This window comes from Choloepus didactylus, chromosome 16 (genome assembly GCF_015220235.1).
Source record: "Choloepus didactylus isolate mChoDid1 chromosome 16, mChoDid1.pri, whole genome shotgun sequence".
Lineage (NCBI taxonomy): Eukaryota > Metazoa > Chordata > Mammalia > Pilosa > Megalonychidae > Choloepus > Choloepus didactylus.
In genome coordinates, this window is record NC_051322.1 from 53,831,870 (window position 1) to 53,852,601 (window position 20,732).

General features: G+C 36.7%; 1 protein-coding gene across 2 annotated transcripts in view; it reads right to left on the reverse strand.

Annotated features, from left to right (window-relative positions):
• TAF4B (TATA-box binding protein associated factor 4b) overlaps positions 1–20,732 on the reverse strand; it is a 197,223-nt gene that overhangs the window by 152,071 nt on the left and 24,420 nt on the right. For both annotated transcript variants that reach the window (XM_037805602.1, XM_037805603.1), the window contains exons 8-9: positions 19,496–19,631; positions 18,740–18,842 (exon numbers count right to left, since the gene is read on the reverse strand). In XM_037805602.1, coding sequence (XP_037661530.1) covers positions 18,740–18,842; positions 19,496–19,631 — 239 coding nt within the window. The remainder of the gene's footprint in view (positions 1–18,739; positions 18,843–19,495; positions 19,632–20,732) is intronic.

Consider the following 20,732-nt stretch of genomic DNA (forward strand, 5'->3'; position numbering starts at 1 on the left):
ACTTACACTCCCTGACTTTGAAGCTTATTATAAAGCCACAGTTGTCAAAACAGCATGGTACTGGCACAAAGACAGACATATAGATCAACGGAATCGAATTGAGAATTCAGAGATAGACCCTCAGATCTATGGCCGACTGATCTTTGATAAGGCCCCCAAAGTCACTGAACTGAGTCATAATGGTCTATTCAACAAATGGGGCTGGGAGAGTTGGATATCCATATCCAAAAGAATGAAAGAGGACCCCTACCTCACCCCCTACACAAAAATTAACTCAAAATGGACCAAAGATCTCAATATAAAAGAAAGTACCATAAAACTCCTAGAAGATAATGTAGGAAAACATCTTCAAGACCTTGTATTAGGTGGCCACTTCCTAGACTTTACACCCAAAGCACAAGCAACAAAAGAGAAAATAGATAAATGGGAACTCCTCAAGCTTAGAAGTTTCTGCACCTCAAAGGAATTTCTCAAAAAGGTAAAGAGGCAGCCAACTCAATGGGAAAAAATTTTTGGAAACCATGTATCTGACAAAAGACTGATATCTTGCATATACAAAGAAATCCTACAACTCAATGACAATAGTACAGACAGCCCAATTATAAAATGGGCAAAGGATATGAAAAGACAGTTCTCTGAAGAGGAAATACAAATGGCCAAGAAACACATGAGAAAATGTTCAGCTTCACTAGCTATTAGAGAGATGCAAATTAAGACCACAATGAGATACCATCTAACACCGATTAGAGTGGCTGCCATTAAACAAACAGGAAACTACAAATGCTGGAGGGGATGTGGAGAAATTGGAACTCTTATTCATTGTTGGTGGGACTGTATAATGGTTCAGCCACTATGGAAGTCAGTCTGGCAGTTCCTCAGAAAACTAGATATAGAGTTACCATTTGATCCAGCGATTGCACTTCTCGGTATATACCCGGAAGATCGGAAAGCAGTGACACGAACAGATATCTGCACGCCAATGTTCACAGCAGCATTATTCACAATTGCCAAGAGATGGAAACAACCCAAATGTCCTTCAGCAGATGAGTGGATAAATAAAATGTGGTATATACACACGATGGAATACTACACGGCAGTAAGAAGGAATGACCTCGTGAAACATATGACAACATGGATGAACCTTGAAGACATAATGCTGAGCGAAATAAGCCAGGCACAGAAAGAGAAATATTATATGCTACCACTAATGTGAACTTTGAAAAATGTAAAACGAATGGTTTATAATGTCGAATGTAGGGGAACTAGCAATAGAGAGCAATTAAGGAAGGGGGATCAGTAATCCAAGAAGAACAGATATGCTATTTAATGTTCTGGGTATGCCCAGGAATGACTATGGTCTGTTAATTTGTGATGGATATAGTAGGAGCAAGTTCACAGAAATGTTGCTATATTATGTAACTTTCTTGGGGTAAAGCAGGAACAGGTTGGAAGTAAAGTAGTTATCTTAGGTTAGTTGTCTTTTTCTTACTCCCTTGTTACAGTCTGTTTGAAACGTTCTTTTATTGTACGTTTTTCTTTTTTTTTTTTTTTTTTTAAAATTTTTTTTCCATACAGTTGATTTAAAAATGAAAAGAAGGTTAAAAAAAGAGAAGGAAAAACAAGGAAAAAAATATCTAGTGCCCCCTTGAGGAGCCTGTGGAGAATGCAGGGGTGTTGGCCTACCCCACCTCAATGGTTGTTAACATGACCACAGACATAGGGAACTGGTGGTTTGATGGGTTGAGCCCTCTACCGTAGGTTTTACCCTTGGGAAGACGGTTGCTGCAGGGGAGAGGCTAGGCCTCCTTATAATTGTGCCTGAGAGCCTCCTCCCGAATGCCTCTTTGTTGCTCAGATGTGGCCCTCTCTCTCTAGCTAAGCCTACTTGAAAGGTGAAATCACTGCCCTCCCCTCTACGTGGGATCAGACAACCAGGGGAGTGAATCTCCCTGGCAACGTGGAATATGACTCCCGGGGAGGAATGTAGAGCTGGCATCGTGGGATGGAGAACATCTTCTTGACCAAAAGGGGGATGTGAAAGGAAATGAAATAAGTTGCAGTAGCAGAGAGATTCCAAAAGGAGCCGAGAGGTCACTCTGGTGGGCACTCTTACGCACAATTTAGACAACCCTTTTTAGGTTCTAAAGAATTGGGGTAGCTGGTGGATACCTGAAACTATCAAACTACAACTGAGAACCCACGAATCTCGAAGACAATTGTATAAAAATGTAGCTTATGAGGGGTGACAGTGGGATTGGGAAAACCATAAGGACCACACTCCACTTTGTCTAGTTTATGGATGGATGAGTAGAAAAATAGGGGAAGGAAACAAACAAACAAACATACAAAGGTACCCAGTGTTCTTTTTTACTTCAATTGCTCTTTTTCACTTTAATTATTATTCTCATTATTTTTGTCTGTGTGCTAATGAAGGTGTCAGGGATTGATTTAGGTGATGAATGTACAACTATGTAATGGTACTGTGAACAATGAAATGTACGATTTGTTTTGCATGACTGCGTGGTATGTGAATATATCTCAATAAAATGAAATTTAAAAAAAAAAAAAATACTATCAGATTCCTGCCCAGGTCCAGTCTCCAGAGATTCCATTCTGGATGGACCCCAGAATTCAGAGTTTTACAAGTTCCCCATGGAATTCTGAAACTGATCTATACCATAACTAGCAAATATTTAAGTACAAATCGTTTTGAAAGTATCTATCTGTCCTTTCCTATATTTATATCTTCAATTAGATTAAACCTATTAAGAAATTTGTATTACAAATCATAACACAGCATTATCATATCTACCTCCACATGGTTTTTTGGCTTTGATCCTTCTTGCAGATGTGTACAACAAATAAATAAGACATGCCCTAACTCATGCCCACATAACTTCAACCTTCACTTCACACTGTACCTATCTCTAATGTCTTTCCTTCTGTATGTAAGAACAAAGATAATTTTTCCTAAACAGCATTTTACGATAACAAAATCTGCTAAAAACCTTAGAAACACTTTATATTCTTATCTCCAAGTCCTCAGTTGTGTAATTCCCCTATATGAAATGTTCAAGAACCTAATATCTATGAAGATCTACCATAAGGCAATTCCTCCAAGAAGACTTTTTGTTGAATTTTAGCCCTATGCTCTCATCTGGGCAGAGTTCACATGCTTCTTCCCTATAACTGGTCTCTCCAAGACAAAAAGATTTTTGTCACCAGAGACTTTTCTCTCTCTGTTTTTAAGTCCCTGCTCTAGAATAGTTAACCATTTATTAACCATATATATAAGGACAAAGAGAATCTTAACCAATAAATGATGAAACAATGAGCTACATCTGATTTTGTGTATCACCTTTGCTAGGTTATGGTATCCAGCTGTTTGGTCAAGCAAGCAATGGCCTGAATGTTACTGTGAAGGTAAGTTGTGAACTTAAATCATAAGTCAAATGACTGCATCTATGCCTGATTACATCTACAATCAACAAAGGAGACTGCCTTCAGCAATGAGAGGAGTCTCATCCAATAAGCTGAAGGCCTTAAAGGGAGAATTGATGATTTCAGCAATCAAAAAGAATTTCTATCTCTACTTCAGCCAGCCAGCTTCTCCTTGGGGAATTCATCGAAACTTACATTAGAGTTCCCAACGTGCAGCTGGCCCTGTGGAATTCAGACTTGTGTGAGAGCCAATTTCTACAATACATCTTTGTATTTACATACATATATATGCACATACACATATATATCCTATACGTTCTGTTTCTCTGGAGAATCCTGAATAACACAGACTTTGATACTAGAAGGAGGTTAGAAAGGGATCAAAGTGTTTGGGTCATCGGCTGAAGCATGGACCAAAAGATGGCCTATATTACCTAAGGTTTAAATGCTAAAGCTACCTGAGTATAAGGTAGGTGAAGGGATACAAAGCCTTAGAATGTTAGATTGGATTTGTCATGTAAGACCTGCTTACCCACCCCAGTAATGTCCAAGGAACACATCTTTCACCAGGACTAAGAATAAATTTGTGAGATTAACTCCATCATTCCTGAAGAGCTCTGTGATTGCTCTTTGTAGGTCACATATTACTGTGGAACAGCTGCCACCAAACTTGGATCCTTGAACACAATGGAAACGAACAGATCCCGGGTTGGTGGGAGCCAAGTGGTAGCACTTAATCACCAAATACAAGATAGTCAAGGCTACCGCAACAGACAGCAGAGTCAAAGCAGTAATCAAAATAGTCTGACTCTAAGAGACATATGGTGTTGGCTAGTTGAACACTTGGACCTAGAAGTGAAATAGATGGGCATTCTACTCAATTCTTGATCTGTATAAGCAGAAGACTTCTAGTTCAAGTGAACAAAAATCTAACTTGAATCACAAAAACAGAGTCACAGCTCCATAATCAATTCCCAGACTTCAGTCAGTTTACAGCCCCAGAAACCCTTAAATTAAGGGAAGGCCTTGGGGAAAGACTCTGCTACACTGCCAAAAATTTATACTATTAATCTTTCTCTCAGCCTTCCCCCAAAGTGACCTATGGCCTTTTACCACGATGACTGTGCATGAGGGAAAAGGCAATGATCAGCCATTTCTGGGATTATTAGACACTGGCTCTGAACTGATTTAATTTCAGGAGACACAAAACATCACTATGGTTCAAAAATCAGAGTAGGGATTTATGGAAGTCAAGTGATCAATGGAGTATTGGCTCAGGTCTTTCTCAGAGAGGTTCCAGTGGGTCCTTGAATACATTCTGTGATTATTTTCCCAGTTCCAGAATGCATAACTGGAACAGACATACGCAACAACTGGCAGAATCCCCACACTGGTTTCCTGACTTGCGGAGTGAGGACCATTATGCTAGGGAAGGCCAAGTGGAAACCACCAGAACTGGTTCTACCAAGCAAAATAGTAAACTAAAAGCAATACCACATTCCTAGAGGGAATGCAGAGATTAGTGCCAACATCAAAAACTTGAAGGATACAGGAGTGGTGATTCTCAGCATATTCCTATTCAACAATCCTATATGGATTCTGTAGAAAACAGATGGATCTTGGAGGATAACAACAGATTATCTTCAATTAACCAGCTGGTGGCTTCAACTGCAATCACTATTCCAGATGTGGTATCATTTTGACAAAATGAACACATCCCCTGGTACCTAGTATGCAGCTACTGATCTGGCAAATGCTTTTTTCTTAATACTTGTTAGTACAGACTATCAGAAACTTGCTTTCAGCTGGCAAGGCCAGCAATACACCTTTACTGTCCTACCTCAATGGCATTATCAACTCTCTGGCCCTGTATCATAATTTAGTCTGCAGGTTCCTTGATCACCTTTTCCTTCCACAAGACATCATGATGGTCCATTATACACTATGCTGATTGGACCAAGTAAGCAAGAAGTAGCAACTACTCTAGAAGGAAGGTGGGAGATAAATCCAACAAAAATGCAGGCGATTTCCACTTCAGTGGAATTTCTAGGCATCCAGTGGTATAGCGGATATCGAGATATCCCTTCTAAGGTGAAGGATAAGCTGTTGCACCTGGCCTCTCATACAACCAAGTAAGAGGTACAACACTTTGTTGTCTTCTTTTGATTTTGAAGTCAATACATTCCTCATTTGGATATGCTACTCCAACGCATTTACCAAGTGACCTGAAAAGATGCACGTTTTGAGTGGGGATCAAAACAAGAGGAGGCTCTCCAACAGATTCACACTACCATGCAAGCTGCTCTGCCACTTGGGCCATATGATTCAGCAGATCCAATGGTGCCAGAAGTTTCAGTGGCAAATAGAGATGATGCTGGAGTCTTTAACAAGCCCATATAAGAGAATCACAGAGTAGACCCTTAGGATTTTGGATCAAAGCACTGCCAACCTCTGCAGATAACTACTCTGCTTTGAGAAACAGTTTTTGGCCTGCTACTGTTAGGCCTTAGTAGTAGCTGAATGCTTAGCTATGGGCGAAGAAGTTACTATGAGAATTGAGGTGACCATCAGCTTGGTGTTGTCTAACCCAACAAGCCATAAAATTGCGTGTACACAGCAGCACTCCATCACCAAATGGAATCAGGCTCAAGCAGGCCCTGCAGGCAGTTATATGAAGAAGCGGGCCAAATGCCCAAGATCCCACTCCTACCACATTACCTTCCTTTCCCAGTCAACAGCTATGGCGTCTTGGGGGAATACCCTATGATCAGTTGACTGAAGAAGAGAAAACTCATACCTGGTTTACAGATGGTCCTGCAGATATACAAGTACCACCCAAAAGTGGACAGCTCAGCATTACGGCCCCTTTCTGGATATTGCTGAAGGACAGTGGTGAAGGGAAATCATTCCATTGGGCAGAAACTGTCCTAGTGAGTAGAACTTCAAGCAGTGTACCTGACTGTTCATTTTGCTTGCAAGGAAAAATGGCCAGAGGTGCATTTGTACACTGATCAAGGGGCTGTGACCAAAGATTTGGCTGGATGGTCAGTGTCTTGGAAGGAACTGATTGGAAAACTGGTGACAGAAAGGTCTGGGGAGGGATATGTAGCTAGACCTTTCTGAATGAGTATAAAACATAAAGAGGTTTGTGTCCCATGTGAATGCTCATCAGAGGGTGTGTCTTCAGCAGAGGAAGACAGTGGATAGGATGACCACCCTGAGGGTACCAGTCAGCTCTCTTTCCCCAGCTACTCCTTTCATTGCCCAGTGGGCTCATGAACAAAGTGGCCATGGTGGTAGGGATGGAGGATATGCATGGGCTCAGCAAGATAGTGGATAGGATGACTGCCCTGAGGGTACCAGTCAGCTCTCCTTCCCCAGCCACTCCTTTCATTGCCCAGTGGGCTCACGAACAAAGTGGCTATGGTGGCAGGGATGGAGGTTATGCATGGACTCAACAACATGGACTTACACTTACAAGGCCAACCTGGCTACTGCTATTGCTGAATGCCCGATCTGCCAGCAGCAGAGACCAGCACTTAGTCCCTGAGGATACCATTACCACAGTGATTAGCTCAATGGCAGGTAGATTACACTGGAGCACCGTCTATCATGGAAGAGGCAGCTTTTTATTTTTCCTGGAATAGGTGAATACTCCAGATATGGGTTTTCCCTCTCTGCACTCAATGCTTCTGCCAAAAGTAACATCTCTGGGCTTATACCACCATCAAATTCCATACAGCTTTGTTTCAGATCAAGTAACCCACTTCACAGCAAATGAAGTGTGGGAGTGGGCACATGCTCATGGAATTCACTGGATTTACCAGGTTCCCCATAATCCTGAAGCAACTGGATTGACAGAATGGTAGAATGACCTTTTGAAGACTCAATTATGATGCCAATACCTTGCAAGGCTGGGGCAATGTTCTCCAGGAGGCTGTATATGCTCTAAGTCAGCATGTATGCTCTATGGTGCTGTTTCTCCCATAGCAAGGATACATGGGCCCAGGAATCAAGGGGTAGAAATGGAAATGGCACCACTCATTATTATAATTCCTAGTGATCCACTAGAAAATTCCTGTCCCTGCCTTACTGATCCATAAATCTTATTTCCAAAAGGAGGAATGCTTCTACCAGGAAACACAATGATTCCATTGAACTGGAAGCTAAGACTGCCACCTGACCACTTTGGGCTCTTAATGCCTCCGAATAGACAGACAAATAAAAGAATTACTTTACTGGCTGAGAAGACTGATCCTCATTATCAAGGGGAAATAGGACTGCTACTAAACAACAAAGGTAAAGAACAGTTTGCCTTGAATACAAGAGATCTCTTCTTAGTACTACCTTGCCTGATAGTACTACCATGCCCTAGGTTAAAATCATCAGAAAACTGCCATGACCCAATCCAGAAAGAACTACTAATGACCTAGACCCTTCAGAAATGAAGGTTTGGGTCACCTCACCAGGTAAAGAAACATGACCAGCTGAGGTACTTACTGAGAGTAATGGACCGTGGGATGGCTAGTGGAAGAAGGTCGTTATAAATATGAACTACATTCATGTGACCAGTTCTATAGTGGTTATGAGGATTTCTTCCTTATTTTGTTATGAATATGCTTGCAAATATACAAAAAGCAAATATCTTTGTTTTCTTCCCTAGCTTAACCCCTCAAGCGCAAGCATCTTCTTCTGGGGAAAGGGTGTCTTTCCGGTTGTACACAGGACAGTTGAATTATGTTAGGCAAAACTATGAATGTTCTATTTATGTAGAGATTAAATACGGTTTAAGGATGTGTATGGGTGCTAAGTTGACAAGGGGTGGACTGTGATACTTAATATCATGTGTCAACTTTGCTAGATTATTGCGTCCAGTTGCTTGGTCAAGGAAGCAATGGTCTGATTATTACTGTGAAGGTATTTCATGGATTTAAATCAAAGTCAGTTGACTGCATCTGTGGCTGGTTACAGCCACGATCAACAAAGGAGACTGCTTTCAGAAATGAGAGGAGTTTCGACCAATCGGCTGAAGGCCTTAAAGGGAGAACTGATGATTTCAGCAATGAAAAAAAATTTCTATATCTACTTCAGCCAGCCAGCTTCTCCTGGGGAATTCATCGAAACTTTCATTAGAGTTCCCAACTTGTGGCCTGCCCTATGAAATTCAGACTTTATAATCCCCATGGTTGCATGAGCCAATTCCTGTAGTAAATATCTTAATATTTACTTATTTACATATACATATATATATACACACACACACTAATCAAATAGCATGTATCCTTGTCCTATATTATTTTCTAAAAGTGTCTTCTAAACCAAATGATAAAATCATAGTCAACACCTAGCTGTTAAAATACCTTTACTGCCAGAAATAATATATATACACACATATATTCATTCATAAAAATTTTATTATGTATCTCTAAACATAAGGACTCTTTGAAAAAGAAACTTAACATGAAGCATTTTCACATCTTTAAAAATTTGACCATAATCTCTTATTATCATCAAAAAGCCAAGTCAGTTTAAGAAAGATTAACTATACAAAAATACAGTGGTACTGTATCTGTCACTTCTGATTCTGAAGTACAAAGGATAAAACATGAATCTCTGTACAAAGGATAAAACATGAATCTCTGGCACCCTCTGGTGTTTAAGCACTACACAGCTTCCTATATTCATCTCGTGTATTAACCAGCAGAGTAGAAAATATGACAATCATAATGGAAAAAGTCATAAATGAACACAGAAATTTTTAAGTTAACTAGGTGGTTCTGAAAAAGTAGGCAAATACTCTATATTATTAAACATCATCAAGTTTGGTTAAGACAAGATCTGACACCACACACTAATACTTTGGCATATTTAACAAAAATGTGAGCATCAAGTTGAAGCATTAAGTTTCACTTTAATAACTGAAGTAGAATTAAGTAGGCAGGAAACCAAGCATAAATGAAAAAGGCATCTCAATGAAAAAATAAAATATAATCTAAATAAATTTGTCTAAGATTATTGGTGCCGTTATCTTTCCAAAGTTGATTATTTCAACAAACAGTTGAATGCCTATAATGAACCAGGCAAAGTTGTGAACATTAGGTATACACTAGTAAACAGCAATTATTGTAAACACTCATGGAGAATTAAAAAGATGCAGGGAGTACATAGAAGGGTAAACAAAAAATGAAAAGGATATTATAAGTAAGTGAGTCAAAACAGTGGATGTGACTGGGGAAGCTAATTTACATTGGTTAACCAAGGAAAGCCTCTCTAAAGAAGTAACTTTTAAACTGAAATAAGAAGGGCTATGCTATATAAAGACGGAAGTTCAGCAAATATCACATCTAAAACTCTACAATGGGAACAAGACTAGTGTGTCTGAAGAACAGAAAAAAAGCAAACAAAGAGACTGGGCACTATCATCATGAACATGATACATGTCTGACTACTTCCAGTTTGTCTGAATATAATCTATCTTGTTCACACCACTGTTTTTTAGTTTCTCTGTTACCTACAACCTTAATGAATTCTAACTAACATGACCATGCTTCCAGATGGGACTCTTCAACATCATAAAAATGTCAATTCTCCCCCAACTTAACTTACATAATCTCAATAAAAAATTTTCATGAAACTGCCATGCTGACTATAAAATTAATGTGTAAGAGAAAAATAACATAAAATCAAGATACCTTTGGTAACAAGAAATAAGATTTACCCTATCAGATATTTTAAAAATGCAGTTAAGTAACTGAAAACATCAAAATATTAACACAGAAGTAAAACAAAAATACATCAAAATGAAATTCTAGAAATGTTTCCTTGCAAAAATGGGAATTTACTGTAAGATAAAGGTGGCATTTCAAATCAGTACGGTAAGGATGACAAACTCTTCAATAAAAATTGTTAAGATGAGCAGTCCATTTGGGAAAAAATTAATCTTTACTGCAGATATCTTCAAAGATAAAATCAAGAATTAATGAAGATTTAAAGGTAAAAAATGTGTGGTGTCTGCACATTTATATTGGAAGAAATACAGGAGCAAATCATTATGAGCTCAGAATGGGAAAAGATTTCTTAAAATAAGGCAAAATTCAAAAGTCATATAGGAAGAGACTAATAAATCTAATATCATGTTTTAAAAGTTTGCTATAACAAAAGACACTAAAAACAGAGTTACAGATTAAATAATGGATTAGAAGAAAAGTATTTACAACATATACAACAAAGGATTACTCTCCTGTGTGTGTGTGTGTGTGTGTGTAAAAAGCAATAAGAACACAACAGATAATTGAGCAAAAGTAATAAGCTAGAACTTTCCAAAAGAAAATGCTAATAGTGACACTTGTGCTTCAGGCAATAAGTGGACTAGATTTGCTAAAGAGCAATCACACTGCATTGTAACAAGACCAGCATAAAGATATTTTCATTCCACTGTTGAATTCACAGAAGCTATCAAAAAGGTGTCAGCAAAAATAAGCAGTGAGCACACCCTAAAGGCAAGGTTGCCTCAAGGGCAAATGTCTAAGAAGCCATATCTGAACCTCCTGGTTAAATCAGGCTTCCTAGAACAAGGATAAACTGGTCCCAAGTCATGGTTATCCCTGGTTCCTACAGGAAGCAGTCATAAATCCTCTCGATTAAAGCAAACTCAATTTAGGCCTTCAAATTTAACCTCTGATTAATCCATCCAATAAGGTTTTAAATGCATCAATTACATTTTTCATTTCTAAGTGCTCTCTTTGGTTCTTTGTCAAATCTTGGATTCATTTTTCCATAGATAACTGTTGCTTGCTCATTTTTGGGATTCCATATTTTACTTCTAAATATTTTATAACAGTTTTTTACTATTCAGTATTTGATAATCCAATGTTTGAAGTCATTGGAATCCCAAGTGTGTTGTTGTTTCTCTACTACAGTTTGGTGACTTCCCCTTGTGTTTTATCTTGGAATGTGAAAACAAATATGGATGCCAAAACTCTAACCTCACACCTGACATCAGTGTCTACATAAATAACCCAAAATAATTTTTAAATTACCAGAAATAAGAATTTAACTAGGTGGCTAGAATACAATAATAATAATTTTTAAAAATCAACCTGCACTTCTATATCCTAGTACCAAAGACAATTACCAAAAAACATGCCATGTGAAAACACAGAAAGTTAGGGTGCTAAGGAATAAATGTAACAGGTTAAGTGCAACAAGTTGTGCACAATCTGTATAGATAAAATTATATCACTTTATTGAAACATGATAAAGGCAACATGCATAAAGGGAGACATAAATCATATTCATAGATAATAGGTTCAAAACTATGAAGAAATCAGTTGGAGGACAAATAACCTATGGAATCAAGGCCATGCCAATTCAAATTCCAACTAACAAGTTGATTCTGAAATTTATAGCAAACAGAAGGGCCCACAACAGTCAGGGAAATCAAGAAGAGGAGGGGAGAGAAGTGTATGGAAGTAGAGGAAAAGGAGGGAAAAAAAAGGTAGGAGGACAGGTAGGGAGGGAGACATGCTTTACCACATAAACATTTTATTTTGAAGTTATAATAAAAAGAATGCTATTGGAAATAAGCAAATTAACCAATAAAATAAAAGTCTATTACTTTTTCTTAGAAAGAAAAACTAGTAAAGCCAGAAAAATTATTTTAAAAGTCTGCTTGAAGGCATCAAAAAGTTGCCAAGGGGGCCAGCTCTTGAGGGGCCACAGCCCCAGGAGAAGAGAATGACACCGAAGTAATTCAAATTTTCTCCATACTGCTTTTCCACTAGGCATATGCTGATTCTTGCTCTGGCACAAGACACTAAAAAGCCATGAAAAATGCAGGTGCTAAGAGGCAGAAAATCCAACAGGGCATTAGACAATCTCATGAGTTTGGAGAGACAAAATGTTGGAGTAGCATAAAAATATGCTAAAACACTTAAAGGAAAAAACATATAGAAAAATAGAGCCTCAGTGACTTAGAAGAAAATATCAAGTAAGGTCTATTGTATGTAATTGCAATCACAAAAAGACAGGCACAATAAAGGGACAGGAAAAATTATCTGAAGAAATAAGGTCAGAACATTTTCCATATTTAACAAAAAACAAACTTATAGACACAAGATGTGAGTTTATAACATATGCTAATGTGATATATATGAAAACATACAGCATAAAAGAAGAGTAGGGTAAATGGACCTATATTGTTGCAAGGTTCACATATTTTATGTGAGGTGGTACAATATAAACTCTAAACAGAGATTAACACGTTAAAAATGTATATTGTAATCCCTACAGGACCCACCAAAAGGTAATAATAATAAGTGAAGAGGAATAGATAAAAAGCCAGAAGAGGAACTAAAATGAAATATAAAATAACAGTCACTTGTTCCAAAAGAAAAACAGGAGAGAAGGAACAAATGAAGAAAATATCAAAAGCTAAACCTAAATACAACAATATGAATAATAAAATTAAGTGTAAATGTCTGAACACTCCAATAAACAGAAAAATTGTTAGACTTGCTAAAAAAGCACAAGTTAACCATATACTATCTATAAAAGACACTCTTTAAATACAAAGACATATACAGGTTCAAAGAAAAGAAAAGGAAAAAGATATAATATGCAAACAATAAGAAAGCTGTATATCAGACTGCTGTGGTTTGAAGCTGTTATGTACCCTGAAAAACATGTTATTAAACTAAATCCATTCCTGTGAATGTGAACCCGTTTTAAGTAGGACCTTTTGATGAGGTTACTTCAGTTAAGGTGGGGCCCAACTCAATCAAGACAGATCTTAACACTATTATCGGAGTCCTTTATAAGCTGAATGAAATTCAGACAGAGAGAAAAACCATGGGAATCAAGAAGAAGGTTAACAGAGCCCGAAAGAGAAGGGAGAGGCCCACATGCGCACTGTCATGTGACAGAGGAGCCCAGGACCAAGGATCACCAGCAGCCAGTCCCAGAAAGCCAGTCTTTGGGAAGAGGTATCTCAGAAAGTATTACCTTGATGATGACCTGAGACTTTTTTCCTACCTCAAAACCATGAGCCAATAAATTCCTGTTATTTCAGCCACCCCACTGCACTGTATTTGGCTGAGCCACCAATGAAACAAAAACAAAGACAAAATAGATACTGGTACCAGAAATATTTTCAGAAATAAAGGACATTTAATTATCATAAAAGGTGAATTCATTAGGAAGATATAACAATTTGTGTATCTAATGGCAGAACTTCAAAAATGTAATATACAGAACTAAAGAAGAAAAATAAGCAAATTCACAATCATAATTGAAGATTTTAATACCCATTTTTCTGTTTATTGGAGTGTTCAGACATTTATACTTAATTCTATACTTAATTGACAGAATTAGAAACAGGGGGAGGACGCAGGATATTGAAGATGGGAAAACTATCAGCTACTTTGACTAAACTGACACTTACACAACATTACCTCCCCAAACTGAATAATAGTCAACATCTTCAGCCATTAGGAAAATACAAAACAAAACTACAGTGAGATAGCTCTTCATACTCACTAGGATGGCTATTATTTAAAAAATGAAACTAGTAAGCATTGGCAAAGCTCTGAAAAAACTTTGCATTGCTGGTGGGGATATAAAATGGTGCAATTGCTCTGGAAAAGTTTGGCAGTTCCTCAAAATTTTAACATAGAATTAATTACCAGATGACCCAGGAATTCTACTCCTAGGTATATACCCAAAGGATTTAAAAAGAGACTCTAACAGATACTTGTACACTAATGTTCACAGCAGCATTATTCAGAATAGCCAACAGGTGGAAACAACCCAAGTGTCTATCAACAGATGAATGGACAGACAAAAAGTGGTATTACATACAAATGTGTATTATTCAGCCACAAAAAGTAATGAAGTTCTGATACATGTTACAACATGGTTGAACCTTGAAAACATTATGCTAAGTGAAATAAAACAGACACAAAAGGACAAATATTGCATAATTCCATTTCTAGGAAATAGCCAGAATGGGCAGATTCATAATGACCCAAAGTGAATTAGAGGTCACCAGGGGATTGACCACACTGAGGGGCCTCAATAAATTTAATAATATTGAAATTATACAAAGTATATTCTCTGATCACAACAAAATTAATCAGAAAACAAAACAAACTAAAGTGTCTACAAAAGCCCCAAATACTTGCATTATTAAATAGAAGGGAAAGAAGAACTTATTATGACATGAATGGAAATGAAAGCAAGATACTAAAATTAGCCGGATGCTGCAAAATCAGTACTTAGGGGGAAATTTATAGTTTAAATGCTTTTATTTAGAAAAGAAGAAAGGTTTAAATTTAACAATCTAGATATCCACTTTAAGAAGGCGGAAAAGAGCAATTAAATGAAAAGTAAGGAGAAAGGAATAATTTTTTTTTTAAAAATTGAAGTAGACAAAAGATGAATAGATAAAATTAACAAAATCAAAAACTGATTCTTTGTACATATTAACAAAATTGATAAAAACTCTAGCAATGAAAATTAGTGTCAGTACAAATTTTAAGTCTTAAAAGAATAAGGGAATAAAACGAACAACTTCTTGCCCAACAATGTCAACAGCAAAGGTATAATACACAAAATCCTTGGAAAAATGCATACTACCACTCTACCACAGAATCTACACACAATAAAAGAAAATATGAACAAATTCATGCCAATCAACTTGAAAACTAAGATGAAATGTACAAAAATCATAAAAAATACAACTTTCTAAAACTGATATAGACGAAATAGAAAATCTAAATAGCCCTATAGCTATCACTGAAATTTACTTTCTTATCAAAAACCTTCCCCCAAAGAAAACAGCAAATATGCCTAGTTTCAAAAGTAAATTTACTCATACATTTAGGGAAGAAATAATACCAATTCTACACTAAGGCTTTAAGAAAACACAGGAGGAAGAAACACATCCTGATTCATTTTTCTGAGGCAAGCATAATAACAACAGATCATATATTATTGATCCTATTAAACAGATGCAGGAAAAGCTCATTTATTGGTAAAAACTCTCAATTAAAATCTGGGCAAAATATTTGAACAGACATTTCACAAAAGAAATTACACAATGGGTCACTGAGGATATGAAAATATCTCAGCATCATTAGTCACCAGAGAAATGCAAATTAAAACAATGATGAGATACAATTATACACCAATTGGAGTGGCTAAAATTGAAAAAACTAACAGTATCAACTACTGGCAAGGATACAGAACAACTGAAATGAACTCTAATACATTACTGGTGGAAATGTAAGTGGCACAACCACTTAGGAAAACAGTTTGGTGGTTTCTTATAAAGTTAAACATACACTGACTATATGATGCAGCAACTCCATCCCCACATATTTACAGAAATAAGGGAAAAATGATTGTCCATATAACATGTTCCTAGCTACTTTATTCAAAAACTGGAAACCCAAATGTCCATCAACAGGTAAAAAGATAAACAATGCAGTTCAAACAACTCTGGAACATCCATATAATGGAATACTACTCAGCAATAAGAAGAAACCAACTACTGAAATGGGCAATAACATGGATGCATATCAAACACATTATGCCAAGGAAAAGAAGACAGTCTTACAAGTTGTACTATTCCATTTCAGGAAGATCAGGGGTTGTCTGGGCCTAGGTGTAACCTTTTAGGGTACTGAAAATATTCTAAGTATCTTGATTGTGGTACTTGTTAAATGAACTTAACCTTTTGTCAAAGGTTACTGAACTGCAAGACAAAGATCGCTGCTTAGATAATCATCTTCCATTATTTCCTCAAAAAAATACAGAACAGCAAAAACCACGGCTTCAGCATAACTTGAAGACAATGAATATTCAAACTTCAAAATAAATATAGATGAACAAGAAAAACAACAAATCTCAGTGCACCCACTCTTGTCCTCTGGCACCCAACTTCCCCCCAATTTACCTCTACCCTTATCTGCCTCAAGGCAGATGGGAGAGCTAGTGATGGGCATGAGGATGAAATATATTATTGGAAGAAAAACTAAGTTCACTCCAAGTCAGAAAAGACTAAAAAGGTGTTCTGGTAGATCAAAGCATGGGCTACAGAGAAAAGACTTAAAAAATTTAAACTGGCGGTGTTTAAAACATGAAGCTTCCTGGGGAGGAAAAAAAAGCCAAAAAAAAAAAAAAGAAAGAAAGAAAAAAGATAGTGAAAAGCATCTTCTGGTGAAGGGGAGAAGATGAAAATGGGGAAAATTTAGAGAGCTGCAAGACAAAAGAAAACCAAACAGCTTTCTAGGGGCAAGTATATGCAAACAAAAACCTATCAAAAAGCATTGAAGCAAGGTCGGAAACAGCCAAAGGTTTATGAGAGATAAAGAGATAAGCCAAGGGTTCATGAAAATGAGATCAAGAAAGAAGTGAACGAGTCAAAGACAAAGTAATGGAAATGAAAGCAAGACAAAGAAGGAATAATCTATGTTGTTGCAGTCCCTGAAGAACCACAAAACAATGGAATATATTGTGGTTAATATAGAATTAACCCAGAATGATCTACTTCACAACATATCCTATCATAAAACTATTTGATTTCAAAGATAAAGAAAAAATTCTCAAGGCCTTCAAACAAAAAGATCGAACAAATTAAAAACAACATATAAATCAAGGCAATAATGGCACAGCATTTTTTTAAAATGCAATACATAAAGGGTTAACCAATGATCTCATATCCAGCCTTGTCCTTCAAGTATCAAGAACACAGAAAAACAGTTTCCAACATAAAGAACTTAGGGAATTCTGTACCTACAAGCCTTTCTCAAGGAATCTGTTAGCAGACAAACTTCATCCAACCAAGAGATGACTGAAATATTTTCAGAAAAAGGACTGAAGGTAAGTATTTTAATGTACATATATGAATAAACCTGTAACTAAAATACAGGTGAGGATGAAGAAGGAAAATTAATGTACAAATGTTATTTGTTGTGGAAAGAAATAAGGCAACTAAAAATGGGAGAAGACAAAGAAGTAGGTAAAATATGAAACACTGATTTTTTTATATAAGCACAGTATTTCTATATAGATGGGAATTAAAGGAGATCAGTTAAAAAAACAAACAAACAAACAAAAATGAGCAAACCTAAAACCAGAACTCCTAGGAAAAAAACCACAGGAGAAAATCTTTGTATCCTTGGGTTACATAAACATTTCTTTGGTAAGACATGAAAAGTACAAACCATAAGAGAAAAAAATCAGTGAATCGGACTTTAGCAAAATTAAAGACTTTTGTTCTGCAAAAGATGTTAAGAGAATGAAAAAATATACCACAGACAGATAAAATATTTCCAAGTCGCTTATCTGGCAAAGGACTTGTATCCTAAATACATAAAGAACTCTCAATGTTCAACAATGAAAAAAAAAATAAAGAAAAACGGGCAAAAGATTTAAATAGGCACTTCAAAAAAGAATATATATGGAGAGCAAATAACCACAAGATGCTCAACATCTTCAGTCATTAGGGAAATGCAAATTGAAATCACAGTAACATAACTACCACATACCTAAGAGAATGTTAAAATCAAAAGAAATGGTGATACCAAGTACTAACAAAGTTGTGAGCAAATGGAACTCTCATCATTGTTGGTAGGAATGCAAAATGGTACAGTCACTTTGGTAAACAGTTTGGTAGTTTCTTAAATAAACATATACTTACCATATGACCCAACGATCATACTCCTAAATATTTACTAAAGAGAAATGAAAATTTAAAATCTGTATGTGAATGTTTATAGCAGTTTCATATATAATCATCAAAAGATGGAAACAACCCATGTATCCATCAACAGGGAAAAGGATAAGCAATTTTAAATTCATACAAGAGAAAACCTCCAAGCAATAAAAAGAGCAGTCTTCTAATATTCAAAACAACATGGATGAATCTTATAAACATACTGAGTGAAAATAGTCTGGTAGAAAAATTGTACAACGTAACATTCCATTTATATGAAATTCTAGAACAGACAAAATTGATCAGTGGTGACAGACATAAAAGTTGTGGCTGCTGGGGGAAGATAATAGGGATAATCAATTTGAAAGGCACATAAGGGTTCAGAATCTTCATCTAGATTATGACTATACAGGTGTGTGCATATATATGTTTTTCAAAATTCGTTGAGTTTAATACTTAAAATTTGTGTTTACTGTTTATAAATGACACTCGGTAAAGTACTGTTGGCTTTTTTAAAAGGTATCAATGTATTTATTTTATTTAGACACTATTCTCTAAGTTGTAATTATCTATTTTCTTTACCTTAAGGATGTTGTTCCATTTTCTTTTATTTTATTTTTCTGAATAGATGCTTGAAGCGACAGAATTTTATTTCCTGGAAGGGTAATTTGCTTTAGAATGGAAGCTATAAAGATAAAACAAGAAATCAAACATGGGAACACAGTTGGAAAATTTGGGGCAATAGCTTTTAATATATATAGAATAATTAAAGAAAATATTAAGCTGCCCCAGAACTGTGTTTAAATTCAAACATGACAATGAATTTATTCTCTGCATAATCAGCTCTATAAAATAAAGATCTCCCCATTTCTTTTTATATGGTCTTCAAATTTTCAACAGAATTACCAAGATTACAAAAATATCAGCACAAGAAGTGACTGAAAACATATGATAATAGTATATAACTTATGTTGGTAAAGCCCTCACTTACCATGTATAACACTGGTTTCCAAATTTAGTGAAAGAACTATGTATTTTTAAAAAATAGGGCTATAGCAAATTTTCTAAGTTAAAAAGGTACTTATTTTCTAGTAGATCATTTTATCTAATTACAGAATACCATGAGTAGCTGCTTTTATTCTAAAACAATGCACATCCCCTAAAAAGTGACCATGTGTGAAAAAAGAGTGTAACAGAGCTTATCTTTCAGTCTTCTCTCATAGATTCTAACTTAAAAGACCAAACCTCTCTTCTTTAAGTACAACATCCTAAAAACAGAATACAAAAACTTTACCATGTTCCAAACCCAGTGTGGTGGGGCAGGTATGGGCTAGTTACCTGGAGGAAACTGACTGGTAGGTATTACAGTGTTCACTGGCATCTTCTTTTGTCCAGATTTCTGAATGTTCAAAGCTGAGGAATTTGAAAATGTAGTCACTTGTTTTGTGATGCCTCCTGAAGGCTGCTGGACTACCTGAAACAATAAGAACTATCAATATATTTGTTCTACTAAACCTGCTTTGGGGAAGAATAACTATATGACAATACTGTGAGTCATTGATTGTATACTTCGGTGGATTATATGGTGTGTGAATATATCTCGATAAAATTGAATTAAAAATTCTATGCACCTATAAAGTGTTATTTCACCTCAGGGGTCTATACACTACAGATGTTCAATAAAAATTAGCATTGATTCAAGAATCAGCTATGACTCATGAAGAGGATTTCAATTCTGTTCAGTGCTACCAAAAAAAAAGGCCCTTCTCTGGGGCAATTACTCTGTTCCACTGGTTCCCAAGCCTGGCAGCTCAAGACACATGTTTAAGAATCACTGCTTCTACAACCATTTCCCCTCAAGAAGGCAGAGAAATTTGTTATTTACAAAGTCTTAATATATCTTCCCACAAGATATTTATTGATTACAGAGGAAAAAAATAGTAACTGTATCAGGGAGAAAGCTGGCAGACAGTACCTTAAACAAGTGATCAAAGCTATCGATCACCACTAACAGAACAAATTAATATCATGTGCTTTTTCTGGACCTTCAATGTTCACTCTGCTGAGGAGTCCACTACACCAGGGCTCAGTCACTGGCATTGAGGAATCTGAACACAATCTTAGTAATCCAGGCAGAGGGCTAGGAGAGTATGCGCTGAACAGAAAGAGCCAGAAGCTTCCTGCCCTGTGCATCCACGACCTCGAGGCATTCCTTCTGTGGCCTCAGACCTCCCCCAGAAACTTCCCCAGGACCCACCCGTGAGGCACCTGTGGCTCTGGGACAAGTCAGGCAACGTCCACATTTGCTCAGTTACTGCTTTTCAGGTTGTAATGGAAATGCGGAGGAAACCACTTGTCAGCTGAGTTACTAACAACACAACCAAGAGTCAGTGCCTTTAAAAATGTAGCTACAGACAAGAGTGGGCTCTCCTGGACACATCCCAGAGAAAGCTGTTCAGAGATGTGATGGCAAAGATCATCAATCATCTGGTTTCAGTGGGATTTCAGGTCTGCAAATCAGATGTGCTTTCCCAATTGGAGCATTTTGGCTCAGCATTTTAGTGTTTGTGTGTGT